Consider the following 13,681-nt stretch of genomic DNA (forward strand, 5'->3'; position numbering starts at 1 on the left):
AAATGTATGTAAGTGCTTTTGTCAGTTAACTGGTGAAGGGCTTTGTAAGAAACAGTCATTATTATTATTATGAAATAATCTGTAATGACTTTGTGTCAAAATAAAATCATGGATATGTTAAAATTATTGCTTAAAGTGTAAAAAATGTGTATGGTCAGAGTGTCCATGTTTTTACATACAACTGTGCAATTCTAACATTACAAAATACGCAACAAACACAAAATCTCCATATCTATATTAGTGATAGCTCTTCGTGCAAAAAACTTGTGAAAAATAATGAGAATAGTCTTTAATAACTAAGTGGTTTTATACACATGCCTCCAAATGCCACCTTTCAAGTAAAACAAAACTCCTGAAATGCGTGTGAAGTGAGTGCGCAGACATGGGAACCTTTGTTTTTGCAATGTCAAAATGACGCCATTGCCTTATTGTGAAAATGGCATTGTTTTTATTTGAATTTTGATGAGATTTTGGGCACATATACTCTCGAAAGATGACTTAATTTCTTACATTTGCACCCCATGGGTGTAACTAAAAAAAGTATTCATTTTCATATTTCAAGACATAATGATAATAAATAGTCGCATCATTTGCATCAATATTAATACTTATGTTTTTTAAGTACTGTGCTGTTTTTATTCTGGCCTTCTCACATTTGTTGTTTCTTACCAGGTTTCCTTTCACATCACTTTAGGGGAGAATGGAAAATGTTGATTAATATATTTCCAAAGGAAGTTATTGCTGTGGTAAGGATTTGAACCCTACACCTTGTGATCCATGGTCAGATCAGCTAGACCATGACATCTCTATGAATCATAGAATTCAGCTCAAGGGCTATATCTCTACCTATATTGCTTTGTCGTTAGAAATCACGTTCTGATCATGTACCATAATACATTATTTTATAAAGTTTGCATATTCTGTCGTGTTTGGGATCGGTGTATTTGTAGTTATAGTAATGTTTAGAGGTACATCAATAAAGAGGTGCTGAGACTTTCTTTGAAGTGTAATGTACAAGAGTATAATTTATTCACTCTAAAAACGATGAGTCACATAGTCCAGATTCACAAGTATATTTACAAGATATAGAGCAGACAAAGTATAGGTACTATAGGTGATGGTCTAAACTCCTCTCCTCTCTTTCATGAGGGGTGCACACATTATATTCCCAAGTTCTCTCTTTCATGAGGGGATGTACAAAGCTATTGAAATTTCTTTGGGGTTAGTTTCTATTCAATGCTTAGGTGATCATGTTAGGATTAAACTTAATCAAGATTGAACTTGATCAAGATTAAACTTAAAGATGAAGTTGAGTTCTAGTCATGCGATTGCATTGTGAAAGAAACGGTGTGGAACCGACCAGAAAAGGTTGATCATCTAGCATATAAGAATTTGTGTGTATTGCAAGGTTCCGGAATCATCAAAATGAAAAGAAATGTGGCCAAGTCTTGGTAAAGTTACAAACACTTGCACAGAAAGATGTATATGGGACTACACGGACACGTGGCGTAAAAAGCCGGCCCCTGATTTTTACGATGTTACATGCATATTTAAAATATGAAGGCATTTGAAGAGCCATGCTTTTCAGGGAACATGTCTTAACTGATGTTCATCTACACTTGCATAATAAGAATGAGTAATGCTCACAAATTATTTTTCACCTCTTCCCAGAACTCAACCTTCTCTTTAATCCAATTTGTTGGTCAAAATCATTGCTTTTAATGATTATTTAATTGCACTTTTGTAATACATAATCTTTGTGGTAGAACATCTTAGAGTGTTACATTGTTTTGAGATCTAGACCATTGGCTTCCAGTGCAATTAACAGTTTGAGAGCTCAAAGCTAAATTTAATTGTTCATGCTGATACTTATAGTACAGTTTTCTCTTTCATCAATTTCAAAATATTTATATTTTAAGATATATTTGTTGAAACAAATCAAATGATAATGTTTGCTTATTCAAGAGAAGTCTTAAATATGTTGACAATTACTGGTATGTATAATTCAACTCTCACTATACTTCCAGTAGAGTATACTACTTGAGCAGATGGACTCATATGATAAATGTTTATCTGATGTGTCACAAATTCTGTGCCAATAAAACTATTACGACGGGTCATGAAAGGTAACATACAAAGAGATATATTTTGAGTTTTGTTTTAATTCATTACAAATACTGCCTCACGTTACGTGTTAGTCTTTCTGTCATTTTAAGCCTTAACATATAAATGCTGCTTTATCAGTCTATCAATCTATCTTTTACTAATGCTTGTCAACGCTAACCTATGGAGACTAAACTGTGCATATCCATGAACTTTCCTGCTTAAAAAAGAAAACGCAAATCCAGATGCTGTCAAAGCTAAGTTTTTGTAATGTACACATGTGAAATTCTAAACCAACAGGTCAACACTTGGACTCCCCTTTTCTTTGAATTCTCTCTTGTTCGTATCTGCCCTTCTACTTTATTACCGGTAATATACAAAGATCAGTGAATTTAATGTCTTTTCTTCGGAAAGAAGTATTGTTTGGACAATACAAGACGGACCAAGACCATTAATATATTCTCCTGGTACACAATGCAAATTGATCAATTCTCTTGCAAAAGTAGATCATCATCTTGGGAAATTAATGTAAAGTTGTGGTCAAGTGGATACGTCGCCGGACTGTCGATCACAATGTCCGCGGTTCGAGTACCGCCGCCGCACTAACGTCCTTTGGCAAGACATTGATCTACATTTGCCACACTCTACCCAGGTGAAGTAAATGGGTACCTGGTAGGAATTTATTCCTTGAAACGCAGCGCGCGTAACAGCTGCACTGCTAAAGCCAGGGTAATTGTGCTGCATTATTGCAGAGCGCTTAGAGACTTCTGATAAAGTAATTGTTAGGCGCTATATAAGCAAATATAATTATTAGTGTATCCAATAATATAATTGCTTGTAACATTAAGAAGTAATAACGTCTGTATTAAATCATATGATTGAATTCCTTGAATTTGACAACGTCGGTGGTTAGCAACTCAAGTGATTAGTATTGGAAATTTGTCAACCCTATGCACATTATAAACGGCCTACAATCGATGCATGTTAAAAGAACATGGGAATTAGTGTTGTAATCAGGGGCGGATCTAGCCGGCGACAAGGGGGGGGGGCAATCTCGAGAATTTTTTATTTTTAGCGCCGGGGAATAAGCGATAAGCGGGGGGGGGCCGTTTTTTTTTTTTTTTTTTTTTAAAGGTTAAATTTACGTTATTATCCTATTTTTTTTAACAGTTTTGGGGGCTAGGGGGAAGGGCAGGCCGGAAAAATCGCCACGTGGATCCGCGCCTGGTTGTAATTGTATGTCGCAGTGAGTCAATAGCTAGTGCAATTTTCTCCCATTTTCCGCCTTTTTAAATCACTTAAAAGTTAAAAGTGATTGAAAGATGTCGAGTTTTTGCGGAATCATTGGCGAGATGAAAATGCACTCCTTAAAATCAATTTCTATTTGTTCATTTGCTATTCATGCACAAGTTTATGGTTTAATTGTTGAAGCTTATTACTCGGATTAATTGAAGAGATTAAGGAGCAGTCAACACTCCTGTTAATATGCATATATCTAATTGATGAGATGTACAATTAGGGGTTCTGACAATTACTGTCGGAGTTGGGTACTTTGCAATATAATAATTAAAAAGAAATCCGTATATTTGTCATTAACTCTATGACAAAGTATTTTTATTTGTGAGTTGTTGTTCATTCAATGGAGAGAAGTTTGTAAAAATTTAAATTTATAATTGAAAAGTCACTTCATTTCAGGAAAATAGAGGCTTTAGGATTAATTCTAAAAAAATAAATGACATTCTGACATTTGCAAAGCCTCTACAGACAAAGTTCAAACTTGACGACAGGCGAAGTGAACAGAACTTTTCTGGAGCAAATCCTAGTCATTTACCAGTATCCCTTGAACATGCATGCCATCTATGCGTGTACTCTGCCACTGGCCCATATTTTTGAAAGAGGTATGACCTGGCTTAAGGTATACCAATCACCCAGAAAATAACTTGTTTCTAGCTTGGTTTGCTCTAGGTTATCAATAAGGGGTTTCCCCTGACCAAGACCATAAAATATATAAATGCCTTGTAATTCTCTTGCAAGTAGATCATCTCAGGAAATTAGTGGAATTGCTTGTAACAATCACAAGTAGTAAAGTCTCTATTTAATTATATGTAGAGGAGTTGTGGTCGAGTGGATATGTCACCGGACTGCCCGCCCCCCCCCCCCCCCCACTCCGAGAACGGACGGACCCCATGAGTGTTGCCAAAATGTCCTTTTCGTAACAAAAGAAAAAGGTCGACCCGTATTGACTTTACACACCGGACTTTTGCTGAAAGGGGGGGGGGGGTGCTGAAAAAGGCTCGTATACAAAAGAAAAAGGTCGAGCCGTATTGACTTTACACACCGGACTTTTGCTGAAAAGGGGGGGGGGGGTCGGTTGGAACACGCATATGCGTACCCTAAATAACACTGAGTGGGGGGGGGGGGGGGGGGCGGGCCGGACTGTCGATCACAAGGTCCGCTGTTCGAGTCCCGCCGCGGCACTAATGTCCTTTGTCAAGACATTGATCTATGTTTGCCACTATCCACCCAGGTGTTAAATGGGTACCCAGTAGGGTGCGAAAGCCAATGTGGTATGCTTAGCAATTTTAGCCTAGTAGCCCTGTTGGAATGCTACCCAGGGAGTGGAGAAAGTGCATACATTGTGTGCGGGCGAGTCAAAATCCGATGACCTGGGTAATATTGTTAAGCGCTTAGAAATTCGGACATTCCCGACGAATTAAGCGCTATATAAGCAAAAATATTATTACTATTATTATTTCAGCTTCACAAGAAGTTCAGAAAAGGTGAATAAAGTTCGAACTTCACTCTTTTCATTTGCATCACCTTTTCTTGAGTCTTCATGATAACTGACCGACATCTTACATTTTTTTGAGGCAAAAACAATTCATCAAATGATACTTGTTCGACCAGGAGAGGGGAGAGAGAGGGATAGAGAGAGAGAGAGAGAGAGAGAGAGAGAGAGAGAGAGAGAGAGAGAGAGAGAGGGAGGGAAAGAGTGGGAGAGTACTTTTAGTAAACCAAAGTTTCAGCATTGCGTATAATGATGCAGCCGTTTGATGATAATATTCACTTTGTATAACAAGACTTTGAGTGAATCAACAATTGTTGCTTGATATGGCAAACTTGTATATTGTACCATTCTTTCCAATAAACTGTATTCTCAAAATCACGTATGAAAAGATTTTTTTTAAATCGCTCCACAATCTTTCTATCGCCTTCTCTCTCTTATCTCTCTTTCTCTCCCCTCTCTTTCTCTCTGCTCTATTTCTATTTTTTTCTTCTCTCTCTCTCTCTCTCTCTCCCACCTGCTCTCTCGGTCTCTGTTTGCTTTCTCCCCCTCTCTCTCTCTCTCTACCTCTCTCCCCTCTCTCTATACCCCCCCCCCCCCTCTCTCTCTCTCTCTCTCTCTCTCTCTCTCTCTCTCTCTTCCTCTCCCTCACCCTCACCCTCACTAAGTCTCCTTTCAATTCACTATGAAGACCACGGGAAAATAAACAACAAATATCCATCGAAATTTCCTTAACCCAACAAAGGGTACATAATTACAGGCAATGATATTACTATAATACAATACAATACAATGAACATTTAGGGCGCCATTCCCATAAGGCTCAGAGCGCTAACATCAAATAATATTATTGGTCTTTACTACATGTAGTAATTAAAGGCTACAATTAGATATTCCATATAAAATATTAAATTCAATTAATTAAATTAAATAATTAAACATAGAGGAGAATTCATGTAAAGAGATGAGTTTTCAGAGCCTTTTTAAAAATATCGATAGAGGCAGATTGTCTGATGGACATGGGGAGATTATTCCACCCTTTGGATGCTGCTACCGTGAAAGTCCTATCCCCGGCTTGGACACGTGTAATTGGATAATTTAGACGGAGGTTATCATTTGAAGATCTGAGATTTCTGCTTGGTGTATATAAAGTTAAACAATTAGACAGGTAATTAGGAGCTAGGTGGTGCAATGATTTATAGACATATAAGAGTAACTTAAAAATGATTCGCTGTTGAATTGTACGGAAGCGTTAAAGTGCCATTCTACTTGACGACATGACGAGATATTTCATCTTGTCAAGTCGACTTAATGTCCATATCATGTCGACATGTAAAGATATTTAACCTACCATGTCGACTTATCAACTTTTATTAGTCGACATGGCGAAATAAATTATCTTGCCAAGTCGACTTCACAAAAAGTTCATGTCGCCATGGCGACATAAGTTATCTTACCATGTCGACTTCTAAAAAAATACATGTCGTCTTGGCGACATATATTATCTTACCAAGTCGACTACCAAAAAGTAATGTCGACATGGCGAAATAAATTATCTTGCCAAGTCGACTTCACAAAAAAGTTCATCTCGTAATAGCGACATAAATTATCTCACCAAGTCGACTTCCCAAAAAGTATATGTCGTCATGGCGAGATATGTAGTGTGACGACTATTTCATGCAGCGCGTGTACGTGTAGTTCATTCACAGTCGACTAGTCTAGGTCTAGTGACTTTAGTCCTGATCCCAGTCCCTCGGTCGCCTCACGATCACCATTGATGGTGCATGTAAGATAACTTATGTCGCCATGACGACATGAACTTTTTGTGAAGTCGACTTGGCAAGATAATTTATTTCGCCATGTCGACATTACTTTTTGGGTAGTCGACTTGGTAAGATAATATATGTCGCCAAGACGACATGTATTTTTTTAGAAGTCGACTTGGTAAGATAACTTATGTCGCCATGACGACATGAACTTTTTGTGAAGTCGACTTGGCAAGATAATTTATTTCGCCATGTCGACTAATAAAAGTTGATAAGTCGACATGGCAGGTTAAATATCTTTACATGTCGACATGATATGGATATTATGTCGACTTGACAAGATGAAATATCTTGTCATGTCGTCAAGTAGAATGGCACTTTAACGCTTCCGTAGAATTGGAAGCCAGTGAAGGGAATTAATTAATGGTTGAGCTGAATGACTTCTACCGACCTCAAACACAAGACGTGCTGCCCAGTTTTGTAGGCGCTGGAGACGGTTTACATGTAACTTTGGAAGAGAGGAAAGAAGTCCATTACAATAATCAAGTCTAGAGAGAATTAAAGACCTTACAGCATGATGACAAGTTGATTGATCAATATATCTACGAATTCGTGATATGTTCCTTAAGTGAAAAGTGACCGTTCTACTAACATTGTTAATATGTGAATTCATACTCATATGAACATCAAAGAATGCGCCCAAGTTTTTAATTGTGTCTGTAGGTTTTACGGAAATATTTCCTATGGTGAGAGTTATGTCTGGCAATTTTCTGAAATTGTGTGGTGAAGCAGCAATACAAAAAACTCTGTCTTACTGTCGTTCAATTTCAACTTGTTAATGGACATCCAATTCTTTATATCACAGATGCAGTTTTGCAGTGACAACAAGTTACTAGACATTTTATACCTTGGCATTTCTTTTTATTCAAAGTTTTACAAAGCCAGACGATGACATTTTTAAAGGCAAAATGAAATTACATAGAATTGAATATTCTTAATTAAATCATAAATTATAAAGAGATTATCCACATTTAGAGATATGATCCCTTTTTTAACATAAAAAGGACACAACACAATAACAACCAAAATGTCAAATGACAAATTTATAAGGGCCTTTATACTGTTAGATCCAGCATGTTTGAAGTGTAAATCTACCATTCCGAAAATGTTGTCCCTGATTCTCGGACCCTCTAAATGTTTATTTATTTATTCATTTATTGTTTGTATGTATGCAGTTATTGTTTGTATGTATGCATTCATGACTTTAGCACATAATGCTTGAGCTATCTTGAATATTAAACTCATTGTATGCTTTTAGCAGAAAAAAATTCTAAGGGTGTCGATTCATGTTTAATGATGGGGGAGGGGGTGGGCGAGTTGATCGCAAGAATTATTAATGTAAATCGCCACGACCGCCCCCCCCCCCCCCTTCCAGTCCATTCAGTCGACGCCTTTACTTTGATACACTTAGAAGTATGTCTATAATGATCTATCAATCAGCTTCTTTCTCTCTGTTTTAAAATGCAAACATGGCATTTCAAATCATTTTTTGCGCAAGCCATCTCGTACATGCGACGAAAATCAAGAATGGAAAACATGACAAAACTTGAAAGTTATCATGGAAACTTCAGTATTTACCAGAAATTAAACATCCTATATTTATTCTAATATAACAATATTTCGAAAAATATGAACAATCTTCAGAATATCTTACTTTTCTACGGCCTAATATCTGTTAACTTAAAACTTTATTACAAATTGTAACTTTGTTACATCAATTCTATATACTTAAAATAGAAATTGACTTGAAATTGACTAAAAGATCAAAGGTGAACGACAAAAAAAAAAAACCCTGATAGGAACATTTAAGTATATAAACATTATGTTATAGTAGAATCAACGCAACATAGTATAGGCCTTGTTACAACATGTAATGTTACAATGATGATCATGGTAATGAGGTTATGCGTTATTGTGGCATTACCGGTTGTAAGAAGGACCCCGGGGGCCAGTTCCTAGAAACCGTCATAAGTCTAACTTCTTGACTATCCTATTGAAACGACACGTTTCAATAGGATAGTCAAGAAGTTAGACTTATGACGGTTTCTAGGAACGGGCCCCAGGGGGGTGTTTCACAAAGATCCTAGGTTGAACTTAACTCTAAGTTGGACTTAAAAATTATGGACAGCCATTGGAGTCTTAAAATGAAATATATTCAAAAGCAGAAATTCAAGTATTTTAGACTTTTTATGAATTCCACATCCAGAACATGAAATCTCCTTGATAAAAGACAATATGAATGATATGAATAAACAAATAATGCCTTTCAAAATAACTTTTACAAAATATTTTCAAAGATGCTAATGGCTTTCCATAATTTTTAAGTCCAACTTAGAGATAAGTTCAACTTAGGATCTTTGTGAAACACCCCCCTGGACAGCAAATTACCAAATACCTGGGAATATCCTAAACGAAGAAATACTCTGTTTGTAATCTTCAGGAAACATTAACATATCGGCTGACAATGATGGTGCCAGGAAAGTACCAGCAAAAACAGCAAATGTGGAGATATTTCAAGTGTCCATGACTAAACTTTGCCCGCCGATCTTGCCCCAGTTTGTACTCCATTGTGGTCGCATGAGAACGAAGAGTCTGCAATGAACAATATCACATGATTTACAATTTCCCATTTTGTAAAAAACAAAATGTAAAAAAGAAATATGGTATGGTAGGAAGCATTGATAGAAAGGACACGAGTAAGGTAGAACCCCGCCCCCCCCCCACTCAGTGTCATTTAGGGTACGCATATGCGTGTTCCAAGCGACCCCCCTCCCTTTTCAGCAAAAGTCCGGTGTGTAAAGTCAATACGGGTCGACCTTTATCTTTTGTTATACGAGCCTTTTTCAGCACCCCCCCCCCCCTTTTCAGCAAAAGTCCGGAGTGTAAAGTCAATACGGGCCAACCTTTTTCTTTTGTTACGATAAGGACATTTTGGTAACACGCATGGGGTCCGTCCGTTCTCGGAGTGGGGGGGGGGGGGGGGGGCGGGGGTAGAACATACGACAATGAAAGAACAACTATTAATTGATACGTTTTAAGATTATGATAAACGCTTCGACTGATCTGATACTACGAATCTTTTGAGGGACAGCATTCCAAAGAGAAAGCACTGCATGTAAAAAGGTCCCCCCCCCACACACCCACTTAGTGTCGAGTTAAAGGGACTTTGTAACATTGTTCAGATGAGAGATAGTGGTGCTAAGGTAATGACTTCAATGCTGGATGTACAATTAAAGATAATCTGAAAATTTTAGTGAAAACGGATCTTTGTTCATGGTACAATTTGGGGAAAACTGATCTGATCGATTCCTTAATTCTCCCAACTATATTATTCTACTTCTATTCTGCTACTTGTCAAAGCCTGTTCAGCATCAAGACAAGGACAATTAAATTACATTTTAGGTCAATGTAAATCGTCACAAAGCACTAAAATGGCTCAACATTCCACTCCGGACAGTTAAGTGTTGACAGATTTTTATAGCCTGTTTTATGTATTTTTCTCATGGAAAAACGGTTGGGAAAATTCAAAAATGGTTGTGAGAATTTACTGTTAATCACTGTTAGAGGGTGCCTCACATCGACGCCTTCAAAGAAAACCATAGATATCTTTGTGGTTTGAGAATTTGTTCAGGATTTGTTGCATGTCAGAGGGTTAGTATAGTAGAAGGAATATAGTAAGTAACATTTTATACGAAAATTAAGCAATTTTTTTCATCAACCTTCAACAATGTTACCGAGTCACTTTAAGGTAGAACAAGAAATTCGAAGTTTTGAAAGGGTACAGGTCTGGACAGAATGGAATGATTTATCAAATATTGTAATGTTCTAATGTGGAGCAGAGCCATGAGCACAGTGAAATAAAAGCACAATATTTTTTTTTTAATGCGGCCGATGCGTGCCGATGGGTCATGGACAGTTGCCGAAGAAGACAAAAGAAGGACGAGAGGAGAAAAGTAATACAAGAAATGTAAGATGAAAGAAAAGTGGGGGAAGAAACAGATAAGATTATAACATCAGAAAGCAATTTTTGTTAAAAGACAAAACAAAACAAAACAAAACAACATAATACAACATAACACAACAAAACACAACACACACACAAAACACTTAAACCTCAGTGAGAACAGAAAATAACATTTTCTAATGAAGTTTCATCATAAAAGTAATATACTGTGACCCCGTGACACCCAGACTAACAAAATCCAGATTAAGTTGTTGCGATGTTAACAAGAATAGAGTGCAGGAAAGAAGTAGTTAGGAGTGATGGAACGTACCTTGCAAGAGGTATCCCTGATTCTTTCTGTAAGAGCTGAATCAGAGCTGTTGTGTCCTCTCTATTTTTCTCTGCATCGTCGAAGATAGCATCACAACCAAACAGTTCGATATAGCCACAAGCATCCTTGGTCCCTGCTCGCATGAGGCGAAGGCCTTCTCGAATTAAAACAATGATGTTCTGCAAAGATCAACGCAAATAAACGCATCAAGGGGGTGTTTCACAAAGACTAAGATCGACTTTAAGTTAGAATTAACTATGGCAGGCCGTTCATGCCACTGTTTGCTCTCATTATTTACTGGCATTAGTCTTTCAAAGGAAGGAAAAATATTATATAAAGATCATAATGGTGAGAGCAAACAGTGGCATGAGCGGCCTGCCATAGTTAAGTCCAACTAAAACTCGATCTTAGTCTTTGTGAAACACCCCCTTTAATAATTCATTAACTGTTTTGATTTATTATCAATCGGTTGTTGATGCCAGGAAAGCAGGTTGTTATGAATATCTAGCCAGCATCCCGCCTAGCGGGGAGGGTGGGGAGGGGGGGGGGTGTACTCGTTCTCACAATATTCCAGGGTCCCCTGATTTCCTCCTGAAAGAGTGCAATCATACTGTAAACGGATTAAATAATTGGAAGAAAAGCAACGAATACAGTCTTTCTAATGTTTTTCCGGCAGCTAATCACAGCGCGTTGTTTTCTAGCGTGCCTTTTCCCCTCTATCTTTCGTTTTAAAGTCCGATTTTGGCTTGCGATTCTTGCTATTTTCTCTGAAGAGCAGGGCCGTGGCCAGAGTTTGATGTTTGGGGGGGGGGGGGCACATATAATTGATCGACGTCCTGGGGAGGGGTCTAAAAAATTCAATCGATCTCGGATTTTTTTTTGGGGGGGGGGCACATGCCCCCCGTGCCCCCCCCCCTCCCGTGGCTACGTGCCTGCTGAAGAGGGCAAGACATGATGCTTTAGTTTGTCTGTATTCGTTGTTATTTTTCGATTTTGTAGTACCAAACATCTCTTTGACTAACCAATAAGTGCACCTGGGTGTAGAATCACATAATGTCATGCTTCAGTAATCAGTAATGCAATTGAACTTGTACTGTCCTCATCTCATAAAGTGAAATGAGAAAAAAGAAATGAAAAGGACGGAAAGAAAGAAAGAAAGCTAGAAATCAAGGGAAGCGAATGAACAGGAGCTAGGGGGACCCGGGCCTCACACACCTTTTCTTATTGGTGGCAGAGGCGGCGCTTCTGAGGGGGAGGGGGGGGGGGGGTAGGGGGTACAGTGCCTTCACTTTTTCAAGTAACCGACACAGTGCCCTTTTTTACATAGAAAAAGAGCCCCATTTTACTTCAGATAAGTGCCCCTTTTTCTTTTCTAATAGGTGCCTGTTCCATATTCTTTTATAGGTACGAACCCCTTACCACCTCTGATTTTTCTCTGATAGTTGATGATCTAATCCAACGAAGTAAAACCCATAATACGCACAACATCTGCCCCCCCCCCCATTTTTTCCCCATTCATTTGCCCTCTCTCCGAGGTAGAGAGAAAAGGAGAGAAAGAGAAAGAGAGAGAGAGAGGGGGAGGGAGAGATAGATAGAGAGAGAGAGAGAGAGAGAGAGATGTACTAACATGTCAAAGCGAACGTTTTTCATAGGCCTAAAAGTAATGTCGACCTTATTATCGATTAAATATCTTTACTCAAGGCAGGAATATGTAGTAGTCTATTATTTTGGGCGAAATGATACAAAATAACGACAAATCACATTATGTTAAAAAGTGGAACGTAGTAAAAACGTTTTTGGAAATTATTGAAGCTCACCTCTGTTTGAAGATCATATCGTTTCGCAACCATTGTCGCCAGTTGAGTTCTGAAGGAGTCAGATAGCTTGCAGGCTGGTGTGTTTACATGTACCACACATCGTAGCATCATGATGAAGAAGATGATGACCCGGGCCGCTCGGAAAAAACACCTAAAAATGGAGGCGAAATAGCAAAAATACCCTCACTGAAGACTAGATGAAAATCGACGATATGACAAATTGGTCTTCTTCTGAAGGTTTAGCCTTCCTGTCTTCACTTTTGGAGGAATAACTTTACAGGAATGTGACTGGAAGGATTGATTTTTTAAATGAAGACCGAGGACACTCTAGATTAATGTAATATCAGCCCGCGCCAAGGTAGAAGATTAACGCGGGTACCGTCAAAAGTATGTCTATAATGATCTATCAATCAGCTTCTTTCTCTCTGTTTTAAAATGCAAACATGGCATTTCAAATCATTTTTTGCGCAAGCCATCTCGTACATGCGACGAAAATCAAGAATGGAAAACATGACAAAACTTAAAAGTTATCATGGAAACGGGTACCGTCAAAAGTAAAAAGCCTACATCTAAAAGGGACAGGGTTCCAGGATGTTGCAAAACAGAGGGCACAATATGAATATATTATTTCACTTTATGTACTAAAGGGCGTATGCCATTTCGGGTTCAATTAGGGGGTGGGCATTGGCAGGTTTTGCCCCCACTAAATTCGTCAGTGCCTAAAAAGAGAGAGAGAGAGAGAGAGAGAGAGAGAGAAAGAGAGAGAAAGGGAGAGAGAGAGAGGGAGAGAGAGAGAGAGAGAGAGAGAGAGAGGGAGGGAGGGAGGGGGAGGGGAGGGGGTTCAGTTATTTCTGCAATATCTTGCTGGTGAATATA

General features: G+C 38.3%; 1 protein-coding gene across 1 annotated transcript; it reads right to left on the reverse strand.

Annotated features, from left to right (window-relative positions):
* Positions 1–9,039: 9,039 nt before the first annotated feature.
* LOC754218 lies at positions 9,040–13,334 on the reverse strand. The gene is made up of 3 exons (XM_001178255.4): positions 12,806–13,334; positions 10,989–11,167; positions 9,040–9,306 (listed from the first exon to the last, which is right to left on the reverse strand). Exons 1-3 carry the CDS (start codon positions 12,914–12,916, stop codon positions 9,228–9,230), a joined length of 369 nt encoding a protein of 122 aa, XP_001178255.2. The 5' UTR covers positions 12,917–13,334; the 3' UTR covers positions 9,040–9,227.
* Between the last annotated feature and the right edge of the window lie 347 nt (positions 13,335–13,681).

Source organism: Strongylocentrotus purpuratus, unplaced genomic scaffold (assembly GCF_000002235.5).
Source record: "Strongylocentrotus purpuratus isolate Spur 01 unplaced genomic scaffold, Spur_5.0 spur5_scaffold_4, whole genome shotgun sequence".
NCBI classification, from domain to species: Eukaryota; Metazoa; Echinodermata; class Echinoidea; order Camarodonta; family Strongylocentrotidae; genus Strongylocentrotus; species Strongylocentrotus purpuratus.

Bases quoted from the DNA above. Each gene is read 5' to 3' on its own strand.
- LOC754218 (XM_001178255.4), bottom strand. From the start codon at position 12,916: ATGATGCTACGATGTGTGGTACATGTAAACACACCAGCCTGCAAGCTA. The intron at 11,168-12,805 runs GTGAGCTTCAAT...TGATCTTTGCAG, and splicing joins GATATGATCTTCAAACAGAG to AACATCATTGTTTTAATTCG. The intron at 9,307-10,988 runs GTACGTTCCATC...TGTTCATTGCAG, and splicing joins TCAGGGATACCTCTTGCAAG to ACTCTTCGTTCTCATGCGAC.